The sequence below is a fragment of the Falco peregrinus genome, chromosome 1 (genome assembly GCF_023634155.1).
Source record: "Falco peregrinus isolate bFalPer1 chromosome 1, bFalPer1.pri, whole genome shotgun sequence".
NCBI classification, from domain to species: domain Eukaryota; kingdom Metazoa; phylum Chordata; class Aves; order Falconiformes; family Falconidae; genus Falco; species Falco peregrinus.
In genome coordinates this window covers 51,415,683-51,429,043 of record NC_073721.1, presented here as the reverse complement: position 1 = coordinate 51,429,043, position 13,361 = coordinate 51,415,683, and the positions used below count along the sequence as shown (strand labels likewise).

Genomic DNA, 13,361 nt, shown 5'->3' with positions numbered 1-13,361 from the left:
TAGGATTTTAATGCAATGTACAGGGCAGCCTTGATGGTGAGTGGAGCAGTCATAGAACACTGTTTTACATTTTTCCTTTGAAAACTACGGTATTAATCAGAGTTGGGTGTGGTTCCTCTGGAAAATCAGAGAAAGATTTAATACATTTTTACTTGTGTTCTTTTTCTTTAAATTTACCGTTTTAATACTCAGCTCTGCTAATAAGCATAGTTAATGCTTTGTTATTTTAAGTTAATAATGGTGGATTTTAGATTGCTGTTTGCTTTAAAGAGCTTTGATAAAATTTATTCTATTGTTACTGTAATTACAGAAAGGAAGTGGAGCCATTTTAAATACAGTAAAGACCAAGGCTAACCCTGCCATGAAGACTGTCTATAAGTTTGTGAGTATCAAGTACTGGCTTACTACTGAGATAAGAGTCTAATTACGATTCTGTTTTAACCTTTCAAATGAAACTCAAGACTTATATTCATTTTTATTGGTCTTGTGAAATTACTTAAAATATGCATTCATCTAAATTTCAAATTTAAGTGGAAAAGTCATTTTGAAATTTAAACATAATTGAAGTGCAAAGGACAAGGGAAACTTGTGATTTCTTTTGAAAGTATAGATGATAAATTCTATTTATTATATAGAACTATTTCTGGGAAACAGTGCCTATATGCTCTGCTAAGCAGCTCTACCATCTCATCATTACTCTGTTGGAAGTCATTGTTACCTCAGGTTTCTCTGCTTGCAGCTTCATCGAAATAAGGGAATCCTCTCATTTTCCAAATTGTTTCCATCTTTTCTAAATGTCAATTAATTTTCCCTAGAGATTTCTTATACCTGCTTATTTAGACCCCAACTCACTGAGCTATTCTTTAAATGAAAATGTTTTCAATTCTGTTAACAAACAGCTAGTATGTTACTGTGTTACCGTGTATGGCTGCCAGTTTCATTGTGCAAGATGAAACAACGTAGAAACAAGCAAGGATTTCTTTTAAGCTTGATTTTAGGAAATAATGCTACAAAAAGCATTGAGATAAGTATTCAAACTTACTATTTTTCTCCAGCATCAGAGAGATGAGTAGGATGAGATTAGCTGTGCTAAATAGAACTGGCATCCAGAGTACTGCAAGGCGAAAGTTTGCAGGCTTGCTATTGATGGTTAAATTTTAGCAAAGATAGATTTTTAGAGGGGAAGACCTATGGTGTGGAATGTAAAAAGATGAAAGATGTCTAATGCATCAAAACAGATAAGAAAATTTTTTTGCAACAAGTTGGGGGGTCTGTGGTGGTGGTTTTTGTTTGGTTGGGGTTTTTTTAGCTTTCTGTTTGTTTTAATATGTTTTCAGCATCCTGTTACAATCTTTTCCTTACCATTTTTAGTAACTAGAGAAGGTGAATCTTGATGCACTGAAATCAAGCTTAGTCACTGCTGGAAATAGAAGGGGATTTTAACTTAAATTAATTTTTCATGCAGGCAAAAGATCATGCAAAAATGGGAATAAAAGAAGTGAAAAACCGCTTGAAGCAAAAGGTACTTGAAGTTCTTATTCAAAATGTATAAGCACCACGTACGAACTACTTAGCCACAAAAAGCATTATGTGATCAATAGGAAGCTGTTTGATACAGTGTTGTTAGCACACTTCAAAATGCATTACCAGCTGTCCTGGATTTTTCACACTATTATAAATATTCACAGACACAAAAAAATTGTCTTCAAATACATAAAGGCTCTGACTTAAACCCACAAAAGCCAGAAAATTGAGTGTTCTATTTGGAGTGGTCCCTTTCCTGTCCTTTGTGCTGGGGCATTGTGGAAGTGGACTTTATGTGAACTGGGAGATCTTTCCTACAGGAATGGCGGTGAACTTTTTGCTGATGGCAAATTGTTGTTACTTCTACAGTAATCAGTCAGGAAAAATAGTGTAGTGTCTGTTATTGGGAAGAGGATTTATATGTTTCGTGAGTGTCTACTGCAAAGTTTAGGCATAAAGGAATTAAATCAGAGTTGGTGTTCATTTCAAATTCCAATTATTGCAGAAAAAAAGACTCAAACTGTTTGTTGTTTTCCAAATCTGTCTCTGTTTGTAAACGATACAATTCCAAGAATGCTGAACTGTGTTTGAAGAATGTGTTCTCCAATACTAACTGCTCCTTTTAAGCCAGTGTGGTCATATTGATACATACCTTATGAATGAATGGTTAACTCTGCCTTAGGTTTATTTCAGCTATTCTATTTATTCAATGAAAGAGAGCTTTTACACTCTGGGGAAAACGAGATAGCTAACTTGCTAATAGAACTCAAGTTCTTAGTCAGAAATTTTTATTCAATTTGTAGCATAATAGTTTTGGGGTTTTTTTCATTTGTGCTATCTCAGTAAATTTATTCTCTATCTTAAGAGAGCACTGCAAATGTATTCACATGGCACAAACAGGTATCTACCTGAATGTGTCAACAAAATGTTAATATAAAGGGAATATTGTGCAGCTGGGTTATGAACTGATGGAATTAACTGTGTGTACAATCTGAATGCTGTTTGCTCTCTAAATACTTTAGCAGATTGCTAGAGGTTTTTGAGGAAGATAAAGTTGCTTCAGATGCTTTTAATACTACTTTATTTTATTGCACTTACTATTTTATATGTCATCACTTTAGATATAATATGAATAATATTAGAAACATGAAGCAGTTTTCCTGTACATGGAATTTTTTATGTAATTCCATGTGTTTCACTTCTGGACATAACCTTAATGAATAGTAAAATGTTTGGCCTCCTTGTGTGCATTTCTAAAGCATTTGGAACTGTGTAAAATGACCAGGTTATTTTCATGTATTTTAAATGCTAATATAATTGTATGCTATTCTTTGACATTTGTATAAAAGGCTGAGAAATGTCTCGTTCATTCATTGCTTTGTTTCATTATTATTGTTGTCTTCCTAGTCTTTCAAGCAGCAAGCATTCTTTTTAAAAAACACACATAATGTTTAGATATAAATGGCCCAATTTTGTTTCCCCTTCCCTATTATGTGGCATTTCTGTAAGTTGGTTAAACATGATTGTTGAACATACGCTTTCCCAAGAGCTTAGAAGATTTCTACAAGTAGTTGACACATACTGCTCTACTACTCCTTTCTTCATTAAGTCTGTTCTTTTCTATCCCATCCTCTTCTCCATTTTGAATGCAAGACAGGAAGATAACTATGAAATGAGGTATTGCTCTGTATAAAGTGATAAAAATAGTAAAAATTGTTTTGATCACCCTCATATTACTTTTAATCTAAACATCTGTTTTGCTCTGTTGACAAGTCTATTAATGCATCCTCCAATTTTCACATGAGAACATTGTATTTTTCATGTGTTTACTTAACTAGTATGTGCAGGTGTTAACTGTGTGAAATTCTGGCATCATTAAATGCTTAATTTTTGCCAAAATGGGGATGCTAGTCTTTCATCTTCTAAGGATAACCTAAGGTTATTTTTAAACTAAACTTACTATCCGCTGCATTTTAATGTATTATTTTCCATTATTAATACAAAAAGTATGCAGGCCACTGGTAAGGAAAAGTCAAATATAAACATCCCTTTTCCAGTTCTCACTGCCAAATATGAGCAGCTTCTGTACAAGATAGAATTTAAAAATGCAATAAAACTAGAGGTCTGCTTCCTACAACTCTGCATAGCAATGGTGACCTCTTAAATATAATCAAGAGCCCATTTTGCCCTTGGTCTGCTCCAGTCTCGGGTTTGAATTGCAAATGAGAAATGCAGGATTGACCTGTTGAGAGGTCACTGTGGTGTGTGTAAGGTCCTTCTTTAATATGATAGTAGAGATTGAATGGGGCTCTGTTTCCATCCCTTGTTCATTTGTGGTACAGTATTTCAAAGCAACAGAAATAGTTTTCAGAGGATTCTTATGAGTGATAGCAAATAATTGTTAATAGATACAGCATGATAGCTTTATTTTATATCTGATACAGTACTTTTTTCTTTTTCTTTCTTTTTTTTCTTTTCTTTTTTTTTTTTTTTTTTGTTGTTGTAAAGGCTGCTTTTTCCATTTCACAAATGGACCGTGGTGGTCAAGTCACTCCGTTATTGGCTTGTTTGAAGCTTAACTACATAGAATTAGGAAGAAGGAGGAATATGAATGGTACCATCCTCAACTTTCAGTAAGGAGAATGAAACTTACTGAAAGCTTCTGGATAAGACAATTTGTATAAATGGTTGGGCACTTGGCGTTAATGTATTCAACACAATTTTACTTACTAGAGCCCTGTGTGTCTCTAGTTAATGTCTGTTATCAATGGGCTATTGTCAGTGCTTTATTATCAGTACAGCTAGAAACAACTCATTTAGAGGATTATAAAATAACCTGAAGAATCCTAGACATTCTGGAATGTGTTTTGCTCTTCTAATAGTATTTGTATTCCATTGCAAAAGGTCCCTAGAAAAATTACTAATGCATATTTAAACAGAAGAAGACCTTATCAGTTTACAGGGTGAACTTTACATATCTGTAAATATATATCTTGCTCATTCTCTGGAGTTCCTCCTTTAAAATAAATAGGTAGTAGAGATTTCACCTGAACAGACAGTTCTTAGGGGAAGCACTGTTTATATACGGAGATAATTGTGGAGTGTGTTAGATCATTGTCGTTCTCTTTTCCCAGTAATCTATAATGTGTCTTTTTTCCTCAGGCAAAAGGTGTTTCTGTTTTCAATAATACCTTTAAATTACACTTTCTTTTCATTAAGTCACTGAAACATTGCTAGGTTTTTGCAAACTCTGGAGAGTTTATTCCAGTAATGAGCAACTTATCACCTTCCATTTTTTCCCGTTTTTTGGGGGGGATAGGTCTCATGTTTTTTGCTGTTACCCTGAATAATACGTATGACTTGAGCTATCTCAGGAATGCCTTGCTGGCTTACACCTGCACTGCAATACAAAGAGCTGCTCGTGAGCACCCGCTAAGCTGGTACACTTGCACAGCACAGCTTGGGGTGGAAATACAAGCAGTGGTCTCAAGTGCAGTGTGGAAGCACAAGACAGCATTCTGGCTGGTACGTCCTCGCGCTCGGCCAGGACGCACAGCTTTACCTGGCTTTTCTTTTAGTAGGAATGGGCACTGCTTTTTTAAGGCCTGCCTGCCCTGTGACCCACTGCAGTTCCTTGGTCATTTGTAGTTCTCAAGCTGAAGAACTGCTTTTATCAGTAGACATTTTGTGAGCTCTGATACCTTTCTGAAGCTGAAGTTCAGAATTGGTGAGTGCTGTTTTCCTATTTGTGGTTTTATTTCTCTCTCTGTCTTGTACTCCCCATTGACTTCTGAATAACTGCATTCAAAGTCTGTTAGAGTGCTGCAGGTATGTCACAGACTGCTTTGAAGGAGTTGTCTACTTTCCAATTATAGGATTGCCAAACACTTTGACATTTAAACATTTTAAAGCTACTTGGAGCCCTTATATGGGGAGTTTAAAATCGGGTTTCTCTGCTTATTTAGCTCAAACATGTTTTAATTGAAGGTATAAAATGAACTTTTGTGAAGCAAATTTTGCTTTGATGACTGAAGCTGTGTTGTTGATTTGTCTGCCTTTTGGTGATTTTGAAAAAAATAGAGAGGTATCTGTCACGGTCTACTCAGTGGACTTGTGATAGTTCGTTTACTATGATCTCGAAGCGCAAAAAATCAAGGCAACCACACCAAGGGGGTTATGCTTTGATCAAACAGCACAACTTTATTGTTTGCCTGTAACGCGGTGTGCAATAGAGTGACAGGTAGGGAAGAAGAGGTAATGTAAAAAAGGAAAGAGGATTATAGCTACCACCACGAGTCCAAGGTGTCCCTATGGTCCCAGGTCCAGGCAGTGTCCCGCCAGTACTTCCGATCATCGTGATCCTTGGTGGGGAAGACCTCCCAAGTTCGGTCGCTAGGGAACCATCTTTTATGCCAGGGAACACACCTTGCTCCTCCTCTGGCCCATGGATTGTTGCCCATCTCGCCTTCTCGAGCAAGGTTACCAGCATGTCCAAAGAGGGGTGCCCGAGGTGTGGTTTGCCTTAGAGGCGGGTGGCTTCAGACCAGGAGGTGTGTTTTTGTATTATAACGATATTATAATGAAGAAAGTTCACCTGAAGTTCAAGTTTTCTGGTTTGCTGCTACAACAGTGGTTGTGATCCATCTTCTGGACAGCGGTTACGCGGCCTTATTCTAATTGTTCCTTCCAGTCCCAGGTAGCAGGGAGCAGCACAGCACTCCTCGTACCATGCAGTTCTCCTTCCCAGGGTCTTTGTTTCTTGGTGCCCATGAGGACTGCATTCCATCTCCAGGTCTCTGTTGGCAATGTTGAGACAATATCATTCTCTTTAGACCAACTCTTAACAGTATCAAATAATTTAATTCTCATATTTTATTAAGTAAATCTTTAAAAAAAATGGCTGAAATCTGCTGCAGTTTCTTTGGAAGTGTGTACACCAAACACAGTGGAAATAAGCTTTAGGAACACATTATCTTTTCTATGCAATTATATCATCGGAGAGGTACAGCAAATCTGTAGTAATAAAAGCTGCAAGGATTTGCAGTGATTGTTACATGTCTTATGGGGTTTTGCTTAATGGCTTTATCTGTCCGAGTCTTTTTGTCTCCTCCCATTCTGCTGATGTCCAAACTTTTGCATCCATTTTACATTTTTCTGGAAATTTGTCCTGGATTGGAAGATGCTTTGCTTTCCATTGATTCCCAGCTGTCTATTGCCTTGGTGGGAGCCACAGCTCCAGGTGGAACTCTGAAAGCTCTGGAGCTGGGAGCATCCACTATTCCGTGCAGGTCAGGTGGCTTTGAATGCGCCGGACACCTTTATGGCATATACATAACAGGTCTGAGGCTTGGTGCACGTTTAATATGGATATACCTGCAGAGAAGTATGTAAATAAAAGGTTTTATTGAAAGTTGTTACATTTCAGAACCTTGCTACCATAGGTTATATGATTCCAAAATTGACCAGATCCCTTGGTAGCTTGTTGCTGTTCTGGAGCTGAAGTATGAGTTTGATAGAAGCTTACATTTCTTGTCCCTAGTTGTTTTGGGATTCTTCGTTACTAATTCAGTGTACTTTGTTGTATTTTTTTAAAGACAGCATAGCATTGTGCAGCTGGAGAGTGGGGGGAAGAAAAACTTTTTCTCCCTAGTTTGACTTTAACAAGTTGTTAATTTCCCCAGGATCCTTATGCCCATATTGGTGAACCACTGCTCTACCAGCTGGATCTAAAAAGGTCTCTCAGCTTCTCTGTGGAGCAGACAAAGCCCCTTAGAAAGTCCATCCAGCTTTTTGTTTCATTTGACCTAAACACATTAGGTCAGTCTGTGTCCAAAAGAACCATTTCTAATTGGCCATCAGCTTACATGTCTCATTATTGTACCTTAGCAAGAGGGAAACTTGAGGGGGCATGTCAAAGGTCAGTGAATCAAAGCAATGTCTATGTCAGCAGCCAACCTTAGGTCAGTCTTGCAGAGATACAGTGTGTGCAGGTTTCTCTCTATATTTACCAAGCATTATTTCCTTTACATTGTTGCAAAGAGATGTAAGGTTTGGGGCCCACTGCGTTACAGACTTTCTCAACTGACTTTCAAACTCTCTTCTCCCTGATTCCTTATGTCTGCATGCCTTTGTCTTTTTCAAAACCCATGTTACATATACCATACATACACTTGCCAAGTCTTCCAACCTAGGTTGATGGGTCACATCGCTTCTGAAGATGGGGACTAATGTCAAAAGCAAAGCGAAACAACAAAGCATGCTGCTAGGCAGCAGTTTGTTTTATACAATCTCCTGAAGGCATCTTCAGCATAGACAGACACAAAGATAAAACGCAAAGCTAACTAAGCTGTGAGTTTCATCTCTCCATGCCACTTCCACAAGTAACTGTTCTGCCACAGCTTGTTCTGTGAAGTATGTAAATAGAATTAGTTTTCATTTCAGTTTACAAAAAGCAGGGTAGCCCTGTTCCTAGGTTTCTGTTGAATTTGTCTTCTTTTGTGAAGACAGGCTGGGAGAGTTGGGGTTGTTCAGCCTGGAGAAGAGCAGGCTCTGGGGAGACCTTACAGCACCTTCCAGTACCTAGAGGGAGGCTACAAGGAAGCTAGAGAGGGACTTTTTACAAGGGCATGTAGTGATAGGAAGCGGGGATGGCTTTAAATTGAAAGTGGGTAGGTTTAGATTAGATGTTAGGAAGAGATTCTTCACTGCGAGGATGGCGAGGCGCTGGCCCAGGCTGCCCAGAGCAGCTGTGGGTGCCCCATCCCTGGCAGTGCTCCAGGCCAGGTTGGACGGGGCTGGGAGCAACCTGGGCTGGTGGGGAGGGGTCCCTGCCCCTGGCAGGGGCGTGGCTAGGTGATCTTTAAGGTCCCTTCCAGCCCAAAGCATTCTATGATTCTATGAATTCGTTCCTGGGATAGAAATTTTGAGCCATGGGGTTTTTTCTCCCTGTGTATTTCCTGGCTTTTGCATGTTTAAGTCAGACATTTTATTGAACATGTCTGTTCACATGCAACATTGGTGTCAGGAGGGGAGAGTGGTTGTATACAAGCTCTGATGAACAAAGTGCAACAAAATGTTTTATTCTAATGATGTTTTCTTTTCTTTACTTTGGTGTTTTTTTCCCCCCTAACATGAAAATTGTTAGTCAGCGTTATCCTCTAGTGTCTCCTTTGTGTCCCTTACCCTTAATCAAGAATGTTCCTGGCCATGCTATTCACCTTTTCCTACCATACAGGACATTGCTGAGAATGGGTGTTCTGCAACACCAGAGGAATCTCTACCAAGGACAGCACCTTCACCACTGGTTGAGAAGAAGGACCCTAAATTACGAGAAGACAGAAGACCAATCACAGTACATTTTGGTCAGGTATGTTTTAATGTTAGGTTTCTTTAAATTGTGTGACTCAGCAAAAATAGCTCAGAGAAAGATCACAATAATGAACATGCCAATTGTGTTTGGGTGCTGGGGTTTTTTTTGGTAGCTGAATTATGTTATTACAGATTTATATCTGTTGTATCTGTTTAAATGGGATTCTAAACCCTGCTTTTTCTGGATGTTACTGATTCCTTTTTGTTCATACAGTGGTTTTGAGAAAAACAAATTCTAAGTGAATGGGGTGGAAGCATAATTATTATAGCAATTCTATGAACTATTTTGCTGTTCTTTTAACATGCAAAGTGCTATAGCCCTCAGGACGGAGGATGTGTAATGTAAAATATCCTCTGTTATCTAGCCAGATCATTAATGTCAATATGGAACATCCAACTATTAAAGCATTTTAACATTCTCTGAAAATTAAATGCAATGAACTAAGATGGAAAAATCAAGTAATAGCTTATTAGTGTACTCTGTATTTCAGTATTGACAACTGAGCTATACGCATTAGTTATTCTTACAATGTTTCTTTTGATATGTCTGCAAAAGAGTGAGTTTGGTTGTGTTTTTTAAGAGCTAGTCAATTAGCAAATGCTGTAGTTGCTGTGATTTTCATGGAAAAGCATACAGTATGTATTATCAGTTTGCCAGTGTTTCCCTATTAAATGTAGCCTGACACGAAAAAGAACATGATTTGTGTTCACAGTTCTCTTTTCTTTCTCTGTATCTTTTTTTACAGTATTATGATCAGAAAACAGATGAATATCTGGTTTCTTCTCTGGAAACATAGTGTAATTTAAAAATACCTGTAAAATATTGGGAATTGTAGAATGTGAAGCGAACCAGATTTTTAGAGAAGTATCTATTAATAGAAACTAGTCAGTATAGCTGCATTGACTGTTTAGGTATTATGTAGGGCTACAGGAGATGTAATCATTGCTCAGAGCAACGTTGTCTGTATCGTTTTAGAATTAGATTTATTTCTTTCAGAACTTTCACCAATGTGCTAAATGTAAGTTCTTGGAGACTTTTTTTTAAAACAGATTCTCTTGCAATTAATTATTTGTGGTAGTGATTTATTTTTCACTTTCTGTGCCAATACAGTCGGGAGGAACTGGGGCTACTGGAGTAATGTAGCCATCTAGCTCTAGCAGGAAAATGTTACATTTCATTTCAAGCAGTAAGAAATCCAGATAATATGATAATCTACTTTCAGTTTTTTCCTTTAGATTTTTATGAAGGATGGATGGTTCAAACATTTTGGTAGATTAAGGAATGTATATAATTGAGTGGAAAGTGCAAATTTCAATTCATGAGGTTTTTTAACGGTCACTTTCAAATTTTTTAATGATCACTTTCTCTGTGTCAAAAGAAACACACATCAGCTGTAGTGAACCACTGGCTGTGGTGAAAGGCTCACATGCTAAATGCTTATTACTGTCATTACATTACAAATGTTGGGTTTCCAAAAAATGATCTAACTTAGCAGTTGTAGGGCTGTCTCACTTACAGCCTTTGTCCTTTCATGGGTCTTTTTTTCTGATAGCCCCATGCCGAAATGAAAATTAAATCATACTTTCATTCAAAAGGAAAAGGTGTTCAGATTTATGAAATATAAACTAAGGCTTTGGGGAGGAAAAAATCAACGTTTACTGTTTATATGGGAGATGGCTTCTAAACTAGTGATTAAAGGGAGAGATTTTAGTGTCACTTTTAACTCTGTCTAGAATACAGTAGGTGGGAACAATTAAAAAGCCACAAGAACTCTGAAATAAGGGCTGTTTGTGCATTCACAGCTCTTATAAACTGAAGAGGATGAAAGAGGCTTTTTTCTCATTGTCACTTGCTTTCTATGTCTCCTAGTATTATGCTAGTGTATATGGCAAAGGCAGACTTTTTTAAAATGCATGCATGCGGATTAGGGTCAAGCCCTGTGTATCAGTAATGCAGTAAGCCTCGTCCATACCACTGCAGTGAGAGAGCCTACCAACAGCAGCGAGATGCTTTAATTGAGACATGCTGTCAAAGTGACAAACACATTTGCATACAGTCTATTTATTTTCGTTGGAAAGGTCTGCAGTCTGCTGTTGGTTGAACATTCTTAATCAGCTCGCTGTAAGTGAGCCGGCAGCTAGCTGTCCTATGCTAGGTGCTTCTCTTCATTACATGACAGATTAGCTAAAGGGGGATGGGCTAGCAAGCCAGCAGCAACCTTTAATTTTAACTCGTTATCTCTCACCCTATAGTGAGGTAGTTTCTGGCTTTTCCAAATACAGTTGTGTATCTGCAGTTGTTGGTTACAAAAAAATATCCGTAAAATATCTTGAAATGTCTTTGAATTTGTAGCACCTCGGCTGATTGTTTTCAGAAATTTAGCAGCAATTATCTAACTGTGTGAGATTCTGTAGTGGTGTAGCTCATTTTGGTGAGTGGTTATCAGGCATTGTTTGAGAGGGTTGTTTATTATGGGATTGTTCTAGCAGCGGTTTCTGTCATATGAAGACATTGTGGGAAAGCTCTGCTTCATTGCAGAAAGGATTTTAGCCAGACAACCTAGGGCGATGCAGTAAAGATTTAAGCAAAGTGTTCTTAGTAAGACTACGTGAGAAGACCAAAGTGGAAGGGTGTGACCACAGCTATTTCTCCAGTTTGACTTTGCATGCTTTTTGGCTTACTCGGGGTGTACCTTTAACGTTGACCCTCAGATCAACCAAATACAAGGAACTATCGTTATGGACTCTGAGGCAATTCAGCTGTACTCAACAAGTAGCAAGAGCAATATAGGCAACTGAAGTTTAATGAGTGGGGAGAAGAGGGAACAATTTTCAAGCCAAGAAAAAGATTCAGTTTGATAGTATGAAGTACTGAAGAATACTCTCTGTTTTGGGGAAAAGTAAGGTTAATTATAGTAGAAGATACAATGCTACAGAGAACACCCTTTCTGAATGTGTTGTTATTGCTTGTGTTCTTCTGGCTTTTTGTCTTTAAACCTCATCAAAACTTAATTAAATCATCAGAACACATGCTGCATGTTCAGCTACTGGCATCCACTGTCATAGCTGTCCTTGGGATCCCTCCCAGTGGTGCCAAGTGAGGCAGGCAAGCACTGTGAGCCCACTAACAGTTGAACAGGGCAGAGTGGGACAGCTAATACAGGTGACCTGACTCGGGTGTTGTGGCCTTTGCTTTCATGTATACACTCCCATTTTTAGGTAGGATGCACATGTTTATCTTTGTCATCTTTTAGCCATTTGGAAAATAAACACTTCAGTGTGTCACTGTGGCTATCTTGGACGCATTCCTTGTCTGAGCAAGCAGCTATTAGGGGCTTCTTTTGCAGGACCCACAGCCTCACACGTTGAGGTTGGTTGTGATACTGGATGTGTTTGGTTTGGGTTGGTGGTTTTGTGGGGTGGAGGATGTTGTTTGGTTGTTGCTTTGGTTTTTTTGTTGTTGGTTTGGGGTTTTTTTTTAATTATGTTCATTTTCACCTAATGGCTGCAGAATTTCTAGTTCGTTTGATTGTTCATAAGTCCTATAATTTTATGTTCAAAATAAGGGAGAACAAGTGTCTGAATACAGACCTTTTTGTAGTATTTTTCAGATTCCGAGTTTGCATTACCAGTGCTTGAGTTATGTTACTGCTAGAAATTTCAGCCTCCGTCACTGAACTGGTGGTGGTGGCAAGCTACAGTGGTAAGGATGCGGCACAGAGCATAATGTTAAGCAGCCTTAGATCTTTTCCATTTTGTGATTTTTCATTAACTGATTGATCCGTATTGCAGTTCAATTTTGTTTGGCTTCAGAAATATGCTGTTTGAAAAGTTCTTACTATCTCTACACCCTAAACAAACAGGACAATTAAGAGTTGCCTTTATGCCACCACCCAAAAAAAAACAAACCAACAAAAAGAAACCTCCAAAAATAAAATAAAAAAACCAAACAAGACTTTTTTTCTTTTCTTTCTTCAAGATTGAACTATCCTGATAAGGTATTTGGGGGGAGGTTGATTTTTTTGAAGTTTTTTTGAGACAGAAGTCTCAAATACCTCATTCAAGTATCCAGGTAAGTGATATTGGTACATGTTATGTATGTTATAGCTAAAAATCAAAGAGTCTGGGAAATGCAGGCATCCAGGCATCTCCTTAATGATGGTGATTGTATAGCTGTTTCAAGTAATACAAGCAGCTCTCCAAAATACCTTGCTGGGGTTTTAATGAGCAGCAGGCTTTCTCAGTTCTCTTATATGTATTTATTTTTGTGTTATCTAAAGCAAAAGAAACAAAACAGTACAGGAACCCCTTATAATGTATGAATTGATGACTTTGCTAAGGGAGAAGGGTAGATTAATATCTGAATGTGATATTTTAGAAGCCTTTTCCCTCCAGAAGACAGTGCTTAACAATTAGGCCACTAGTACACCAGCTGTGGCTATGATAAACACCTACCGTGGCTGTGTACC

The 13,361-nt window shown here is 38.0% G+C and overlaps 1 protein-coding gene across 5 annotated transcripts in view; it reads left to right on the top strand.

Annotated features, from left to right (window-relative positions):
* DENND1A (DENN domain containing 1A) overlaps nt 1-13,361 on the top strand; it is a 217,001-nt gene that overhangs the window by 168,413 nt on the left and 35,227 nt on the right. For all 5 annotated transcript variants that reach the window (XM_055793717.1, XM_055793720.1, XM_055793716.1 and 2 more), the window contains 3 exons: nt 311-382; nt 1,466-1,522; nt 8,759-8,890. In XM_055793717.1, coding sequence (XP_055649692.1) covers nt 311-382; nt 1,466-1,522; nt 8,759-8,890 — 261 coding nt within the window. The remainder of the gene's footprint in view (nt 1-310; nt 383-1,465; nt 1,523-8,758; nt 8,891-13,361) is intronic.